Genomic DNA, 8,929 nt, shown 5'->3' on the forward strand with positions numbered 1-8,929 from the left:
CCCCGCCGCTCCCGCTGGGTTTGCGGGAGGAGCTGCGGCAGAGGCGGCGCGACCTGCGGCGTTTGGCGGCGGCGGGCGAGGAGGAGGAGGACGAAGAGGAAGAGGAGGAGGGGGAGGCGAGGGGCGGGCTGGGCTGCGGAGACCTGAGGCTGGCGAGCGGCGTCAGTCTGCTGGGCTGGGGCTTCACCAAGGTGGTGGCCCGGGCGGCGCTGGCGGGCGGCGGGGAGGTGGCCCTCAAGTCGGTGCACGGTTCGGGGCGGGAGGTGCGGCAGTGCGTGGAGCGGTACGGGGAGCCCGCGGGGTGCCGCCGCCTGGCCGCCTACAAGCTGCTGAAGGAGGTGAGGCTGCTGCAGCTCCTGCGGCATCCCGGCATCGTCCAGGTACGGCGGGGAGAGGGGGGCGGCGGGTTGCGCTCCCTCGGGTGGGAGTGGGTGTTCCGTGGTACCGGGGATGAATCGGTCCGCCCGGGTTGCCCCTCGCTGTCCCCGGGCGTCCCGGAGCTGCTGGCATCGCTGTGACAGTCCCTCCTTCCCTCCCCCCGGCAGCTGCACGGTCAATGCTACGATAATAGCGGAGATGCTGAGATACGGGTCACGGCCATGCTGGAGCTGGGAGCCCCCCTGGAGATGATTCAGCTCCTGCAGACCCCCTGGGAGGAGAGATTTAAAGTAAGAAAACAAAACAAAGGGAGTTTTATCAGTCGCTTTCGGACCGCAAACTGGGTAAACGCGGAGAGCCCCCGGTGACCGCTGGGGCAAACGGGGTTGTCGTGCTGACACTCTGTTTGCTCCCGCAAATTGTCCTTAAAATCATTTTGCTTTCACTCCTTTTAAGTCACATGGACATAGTCCTAGCCCGGCGTCTTGCCTTTATACCTCTTCTCTTTAAAGTGGTGTTAAGAGAGCTACATCTGGGAGGAAATGGCCAGAAAATCTTGCTCAGGGCTGGAGTGGTGTTTAATACCCGGTATTACAGTGTATTTCCAGTTTCCCCCTGTATCATTCCACTCCACGGAGGGGCTTTCCTAGCGAGGCCCCTCAGCAGGCTGGCTCTGCCTGGGGAAAGCCACCCCATTGCCCTGCGAGTTTCTTATTTTCTGCCTATTATCTATTTTCGGCAGCGAGCTGAGCAGCCTGTGTCTCACCGTGTGTTTGTGTGATGTTTCTGATCTCAGCCCATTAGGTATTGCTGTACTACAAACACTACGAAATTGCTTTCCTCCTGCTGTAGGTGCTGGGATCGCATCCCCGTTAGTGAGCTCTGCCTTGTCTCCCGAGCATCCCCCGCACGGGGACTCTTCAGCTCCCCAGGAACATAAACGACTTGTGACATGGCACTTATTTTGGTTATAGCTTGTATTACAGCTTGCCTCAAGGGCTCGGTTGGGGGTTCACTACTACTTGTTTGGTTCCCAGGAGGACAGAGAGGATCGAGTAGAAGCGTGGGTACCTTAATGGCAATAAGAAATGCCTCCGGGCAAAATAGAAACACAACAAAAGTCCCAAAATAAAATCCCTGCCTGCATGCGGTCCGCGATGTTGCAAAGGAGCCCTGCCATCCAAACCAGTGTGGCAACTGTGCTCACTCAGCTGCGGGAGGTGAAGCTGGGATTCTTATGATTGCTTCACTAATGAAGTTAGAATAGCGTCACGGCTTCCTGAGTAATTTCTTTTGGCCTGTGGAGCCCCACTTTTGCTTACAAACTATCCCGTACTGGCTTCTGCGTAGCTTTCCCAGCACCTCATCTTCTCAAATGTGCCCAAGTCTCTGTAGAACTAGAAACCCATGATGCTGGATTAGCTGGTGGTGAGGTCTGGTACGGTGGCATTAAGATTTTGATAATCTTTTTGACTGATGAAGACACTAATACAGGCAGAACTTACACTGGCACTGCCTAGTGCTCTTTCCTAATTAGGGTGTCTAAACGGATGGGATTCCCCTCTGATGAGCCACATCAGATAGGAGCGATTCTGCGAGCTGTTCCAAGAGAGCAAACCCTCACGCCTGCACAGATGGCTATCGGGGGTGGCGAGGGGTGGTGAGGGGTGGCATGGGTCTGCCTGGCACACCTACCTGGCGACACAGCTCATCTGATGCCAGGGCTCCTGATACTGAACACAAACTGCTGCAAAAAGCTACTCGAACAAAGTGATGGAGCAGTGTAAGTGCACTGCTCTAGCTCTGGCTTGTGCAAAAATCATTTACTGAGCTTTCTGCTGGAGCAGGTATTGCCTGACCTTTCCCTGCTGCCAGAAAGTTGACAGAAAAGCAAAAAAAAACACCTGGCAATAAATACATTGCATGCTTTGGCTAATTCTTCAGAAGCACGATTGTGTGCCCAAATTCATACTGCTGAGTGATGCAGCAAGGCATGAATCTGGTATTAATGACCATGGAGCCTCAGTCTGTATGGAGCAGCATGGGGGAAGGGAGGGGAATGTATTAATTCTATGCCAGAGTGGGAAAAAACCCTTCTGATTTCAGCTAGCAAATCAATATAGATCCTGAAACATGAAGGCTGCTATTGTTTTCCTCGCAGCTTTCTCCTCTAGTTCCTCTAACTCCAAACGTCTCTTTTTGCATACAAACGTTTTTTAAAAAATGTTGCTGAACTACTTACCAGTCAAATCCTGTGGCAATGTTGATAATAAATTTTGTAGCATACATATAATTACCTTTTAAGTACTATATGCTTTTTTTTTTTGCCTTTAATGTCATTGAATGCCCTCCCCTTTGTTCTACTTCCAATTTAATAGCTGTTTTTCATCTGTTTTTCCCATGCATATTCATCTTCTCTTTCTCAGATTTGCCTGAGTCTTGTGAAACTGCTGTTTTACTTGGCACATTCCCCCCTGGGTTCAATAGTCCTCTTGGATTTCCAGCCGAGGCAGTTTGTTATGGTGGATGGAAACCTAAAAGTGACAGACATGGATGATGCCAGCACGGAGGAACTGTCATGCAAGGAAGATAATGACTGCACACTCGACTTCCCTACAAAAAGCTTCCCTCTCAAATGCTCTGCGGTTGGGAAATGTGAAGGAATAAATGAAAAGAAGAATCTTTTCAATGCATATCGGTATGTCCAGTGAGATGGGGAGGAAAAACTGGTGGGGCTGAGCTCACACGCTGCCACGTAATCTCTAGCATCTCGTGTTTCTTCCATGCAGTGGTTCCCCCTCACCTCCGTCAAAGGGTACTTAAGGTACAAGGGTATATACAAAGGGTACTTTGAAGCAAGATTATTTCCCTTATAAGGCAGGAAAATAGTGTAGTTGTTGTCTGGTGAGAATGAAGGCATCTTTCTTCTGCTGCTCCCTTTCTCCAACGCCCTCGAGAAACTTGCCCCAAAGGTAGCACCTGGGAATTTAGTGTTTGCCAAACAAGCCCTGGCGCTTGACATCCACGGGCTGTGTTTGCTGAAAGCAGTGGCAGCGTGGGCTACCTGCCAAAGCCCACCAGCTTTGAGCTGGTTCCCCGTTGTTTGGAACAAGAGCTTACTCTTTCCTTGAACTCCAAGTCTCCCTATGGGCACCCATGGAAGAACAATGAAACAGGGAAGGGACAAGAGGCTGGGACTTCTGCAGCGCTTTGTGTAGGCCACCAGCTGAAAGCATGATGGCTTCCACTCGCCATTGATGCTTGGCAGGTCATGAGCTGGTGGAAGACTTAGCAGCTGGACATTTCCACAGAAGGACTTAGTAAGCATGGATTTGCAGGACTCGGTGTTAAAGAGCAAGTCCCTACATAGATCATTCTTAGCAGCTGGACATTTATACAGAAGGACTTAGTGTGGATTTGCAGGACTCAGTGTTAAAGAGCAAGTCCCTACATAGATCATTGCAGCATTGCAGTAACGTGCTTGTCTCTTGTAGGACAGAAGTTTTCTAGAAGGTTCAGGGAGTGAGTAGTCCTGCCTTTCCAGGGATAATAAGAATGCCAAACCTTTCCAGGGGAAGGGAAAGGTCTTTCATGAGTCTTCTTTCATATAGGTCTTTTTTTTTTTTCTTTTTTTTTGATGGGAAATGCATTGCTCAGTGCCCAAAACCAGCCCCGAGGAATGAGGGAAAGGACCAAACTTTCAGCCCAGCTCACAGGAACGGTCTGCGAGAAGACAATGAAGTCCTCAAGCAGAACTTAACAACCAAAGCAGACTCACTAGTTGCATATGGATAATGGAGTCACGGGAAAATGTAGACAACTTAACCACGAGGGAAATTAAGCAAGTGTATTCTAATCAGTCTGTGGGATTTTTTGCAGGTATTTTTTCACCTATCTTTTGCCACACTCTGCGCCACCGGCTTTGCGGCCCTTTTTGAGCGACATTCTGAATGCAACAGGTACCGGCTAATATTCATAAACTTCATTATTAGAAGTCTCCAAATGGTTTCTCGTGGAATTACTCAGCTTTGTCATCTTTTTCTTTAAATGTAGGTGATTTACGATATGGAATAAATGAAACCCTGCAAGCTTTTGAAAAGGTTTTACATTTGTACAAGTCTGGGCTCTATCTGCAGAAAAGGCCTCTTCTTTTAAAAGGTACATGGTTTTGAATGCTTTAAGGGAATGAGGAACATGGTAACTGGTCAAATTCTGATCTCACATACATTCATGCGCTGTGTAGTCACTAGGAAAAGCACCAAAAGTATCTTTTTTGAGCAGTCTTTTGTTGTTTTTTTCCTGGGAGCTAAGCATGATTGCATTGTTTTGCAAAGTAAATGCAGTGCAGACAATCTGGCCTGCATATGGACATATGTTCTCACTGCTTCCAAAGGCTCTTCTCATAATGTGCATCAGTGTTTCAAGTGAGTATGTTTGGGATAGCTTCAGCAACTAGACCAGAGCAGCAAACCGAGCGTTTCCTGTCTCTCTTTGGGGTCATCTTCTCCTACGGACCAACAGATCAGGTTTTTTTGGCTGATGTTCAAACTTCCCATTTCACTTGGTGGCTTCTGACTGCACAGCACGGGTTATTATGGGAACGTTCAGCAGGGATGTGACAACACTGAGATGAGTGTGGCAGAGTAGCTGGGGCCTTGGTGTCCTCTAAATTTTTTTTCCTGAAGACCGTCCTATTGGACCTGTGGATGGATAAATGAGCCTTTATGAGGTGCATTCCTCTGAAAAGGACCCGTTTGGTGGTATAGATGAAGCTGGTGGTGAGACACTGGCACAGGTTGCCCACTGTGGATGGATAAATGAGCCTTTTTGAGGTGCATTCCTCTGAAAAGGACCCATTTGGTGGTATAGATGAAGCTGGTGATGAGACACTGGCACAGGTTGCCCAGAGAAGCTGTGGAGGCCCCATCCCTGGAGGTGGTTAAGTGGAGCAATCTGGTCTAGTGGGAGGTGTCCCTGCCCATGGCAGAGGGGGTGGAATGAGGTGATCTCTGAGGTCCCTTCCAACCCAAACCATTCCATGGTTCTATGAGTTTCACCGAAGTGCAACATACTAAGTGTACAGTGTGATTGGTCTCTGGAAGTGCACTTAAAGAGTTTCCCTTTCACCAAAGTGCAACATACAAAGTGTACAGTGTGATTAGTCTCTGGAAGTGCACTTAAAGAGTTTCCCTAAACACCCTTTTTCTGTTCCCAGACTACATCTCCCTAAAGGGCTTCCGAACGGTGGAAGGAGAAGACTACAAGTGCTGGCCCTCCTACAGCCACCTGGGATGCCTGCTCTCCGTTCACGGCGCCGAAGAAGCTGCTGCAATTTGTAACTCCCAATCGCAGTGTCAGAGCTTTATCATCACCCAGCAGAGGACATGGACAGGTGAGCTCGGGCAGATGTGACAAGACGCTGCCACGTGGTGCCCCTGCTTCCTCGGTCACGAGCGAGGATGATGATGCTGCCCTCCTCCATAGTGCCTTGAGTCTACAGGCGGATATAAAAGCCACCTTCCCTGTTCTCAAGATCAGATGGCTGCTGCAGTGGGCATCCAAGGATCCCCTGAGTATTTGTTAGGACACACGAGGGAAATTATCTTCTCCTTCTGCAGATTCTTTCCTCTACAAATTTTGCACAGGACAGCTAGGTATTGCTAAACAGTTATTTATTTCATGCAGAGGTGGCTTCACTTTGGTGTTTGGCTAAACAATTCCTGTGGTGTGTATAGTCTGCAAAAAGCTGTGGGGCTTTTAGAGATGAAAGAAGCTATGTGAAAGAAGGTGGTTACTATTGTTTATAATTAAAAGAATCATAGCTTACAAGTTGTTATCCCCTTTATCAAAACTAAAGCCCCAAACCAATGGGTTTCCAAAATGTCCCTGTAATTAGCTCTGATTATAGCCTCTTACAGTTAGCATGTTTTCAGAATTATTATAAATTACCTCATTCAGCTGACACTTCAATCGTGGGCTAAATTGTTACTTCTAAAGTGAAACACTAAATGAGGTAAATGAGTGTTTTCACTCATTATGGTGCTGAAGAATCGCTTCTTCTTGGCTCACATGACCTTCAAAATAAAAAGCCCCCAAACTACCAAAAAGGCAGCTTTTCCATGGGTTCGTGTGCCGTTGGCATGTGGCTAGCCAGTGACATCAGAGCGCTCGCACTGATGTGACATAAATCTCCTCGAGCTGGTTTCACACCAGCAAGGGATTGTGTGAGTTGTGCCTAATGCATCTCATCTGGCTTCCTCACGGGGCGGCTCTCGGTGCCTGGCTGGGAGGAACCCTGCTAAAAACAGCAGTTGGGGGTGCAGAAGAAGAAGCACAGGGGACAGAAGACCCTTTCTGCAGTGGGTGGGTCAGATGCTGATCCCTGCCATCCCGCACCGTGCCTGCGGTCTCAAAATGTTTCCCTTCCTGACATTTTTACAACACGTTTTTGCAGCCAAAGATGCTAAAAGTGTGTGGCTGAAATGCAGAGTGCCTAACTTTGCCGTTTGGATTAATGGGAGCTGTGGGGACGTGCTGGTCCCTCTGAGGACAGCTCTGCAAAGCAAAGCAAGACGTAAAAGCCTCTGGGGCTCGATTCCTTGTGCACAGGCAGTGAGCAGCTGGAGTTTACCAGGGGTGTCAGCCACATCCGTGGCAGGGTGTTGAGCAAGCAGTGTGTTCCTGCGTCTTTTGCAATAAATAGCATGGGTCAAGGTGAACCTATCTCCTCTATTAAACTTGTATTTTTATTTCCTTTCCAGGACGCCCACTTGCCTCGTTTCAAAGTAGCCTGGCTGATTTAGTACCGGATGCTAACGCTGTAGTCTATATTAAACGATCGGCTTCCTCGGGGAAAAGACTTTAAAGACAATGAGATCACATAATATGATCCTGGGAGGAACAAACCACTGGGGAGAGTTTCATCTGCTGAAAAGAATGACATATTTTATTTTGCTTTGGGATGGGATCTCTCTGCCAGCTCAGATAGAGTCGAATGCTGCTGTCTCCTTGATCAAAGCTGAGATTTCTCATTGCGCCCCGCTAGCTTCTTTATCTGTTCCCACACTGCTGTTCTGCATAAACGCTCCCAGTTTTAGTCAAATGTTGTTAGAGACTGTGCAATGCCCAGCCTTGCTGCTTCGCTAACCAGCTTGTCAGCCAAGAAATAGAAATAGCTGCAAGGGATCCGGCTTGGGGAGGCTTAGTTAGTTCAGTCACCTCCAAAAACCTATGGATAACGCACCTTGGAGAAAGCAATGGCTCCTTCTGCAGCTGCTGACCAGGATTTCATACCACTACAAATGTAAAGGACTGGATTTCAGCGATGGGTCGAGGTTGCAGGGTTGGGATCCATAACCAGAGGTTGATGATGGGGGTGGTCTTCCAAGGAGGGTCCTGATTCAGTTCCTTCCAGGGCAGGGGAGGGAGGTGGTGTGTAGGTCAATTCTAGAACCAGATGTTTGGATGCAGGATTTGGGTTTGACCCTATGTGATTTGTAATGCCAGCTCCCATGTATCAACCTTGAAGGTTTTTCTCTGTTACTTTCCGTGAAAGAGTGAGACATTCAAATTATTTATATATAAGGCGTTACTCTGTATGATAAAGAATGACTATGTTTAAGCGTGCTGTGAAAAGTCTTTCTCTTTAATTGTCTAAGTCTTTAATGCAACCAAATGAACAAATGCAAGTGTTCCCCACCTTCAAGTCACCTAGCATCATCACCCATTCCTGAGGACAACCTGTGAGGGGGCTCAGCCCAAGCCCCTTGGACACTTGGATCTTGGAGGGTGCTTTCTGGCTGGACTTGCAGGCTCACGGGCGTAGAAGAGACAGTCTGATCTCAAGAGCTTTCTGCATCTGCCCTTGGCTAAAATGTAGGTGTGGCCTCAAAAAGTAGGTGGGGGGAGTAGTAACATTTCAGGCTATAAAAGACAGCAACGTAATGTTCTGCTCCCAGCAGTGCCTGGAAGCACTGACCATACGGTACCTCTTCTTCTCTAGCATGGTTGGAGAAAGCCCAAATCACATCTGACCTCCCATCCTGCAAGGGACTGTCCCTGGCCTTGGGCAGGAGAGCAGTGCTGGCTGCAGCCTCTGTGAGGCCACTTTGAGTTCTCCACATGACCCACGTTGCTGGGTGGACACAATGGCTGTGGGGACATTGCCATTGACTCCTCATAGCCTATGGTGTGGCTATTTCCACGCAGACCCCTCTAGCAGCTGGGGTACCCCCCGACTAAAGATGTCTGAGCTCTGGCCTGGGGTTGTGCTGGGTTTTTCATGGTCTGGTCCCGTGTTTCCCAGTGGAGGATCTTGCCTTTCAGCTCGTTAGTACTCCATTAACCCAGAGCAATGGCCTTGCATGGGGGCTTTCTCATGCGCTATAACCCCTGCTGCTCAGCTGAGGCTGGGGGGAGCTGATAGCGATATCAATTAATGAGAATTCCTAGTTAGCACAACAAGAAGGCTCTTCTTAGCGATGGCCACATTGCTGCAGGCTTTGTGAAGGCAAGGCTTTTTAAATGGGCAGCCACAGGCCGTTCTCTCCAT

General features: G+C 48.9%; 1 protein-coding gene across 1 annotated transcript in view; it reads left to right on the top strand.

The window, feature by feature from the left end:
* The window catches only part of LOC106897054 (extracellular tyrosine-protein kinase PKDCC-like), a 13,839-nt gene extending 5,848 nt beyond the window's left edge, over positions 1–7,991 (top strand). The window contains exons 5-11 of the mRNA XM_014957423.1: positions 33–380; positions 546–668; positions 2,805–3,076; positions 4,258–4,337; positions 4,432–4,536; positions 5,594–5,770; positions 7,140–7,991. Coding sequence (XP_014812909.1) covers positions 33–380; positions 546–668; positions 2,805–3,076; positions 4,258–4,337; positions 4,432–4,536; positions 5,594–5,770; positions 7,140–7,243 — 1,209 coding nt within the window. The 3' untranslated portion in view covers positions 7,244–7,991. The remainder of the gene's footprint in view (positions 1–32; positions 381–545; positions 669–2,804; positions 3,077–4,257; positions 4,338–4,431; positions 4,537–5,593; positions 5,771–7,139) is intronic.
* Positions 7,992–8,929: the final 938 nt, after the last annotated feature.

Source organism: Calidris pugnax, unplaced genomic scaffold, assembly GCF_001431845.1.
Source record: "Calidris pugnax isolate Ruff unplaced genomic scaffold, ASM143184v1 scaffold211, whole genome shotgun sequence".
Lineage (NCBI taxonomy): Eukaryota > Metazoa > Chordata > Aves > Charadriiformes > Scolopacidae > Calidris > Calidris pugnax.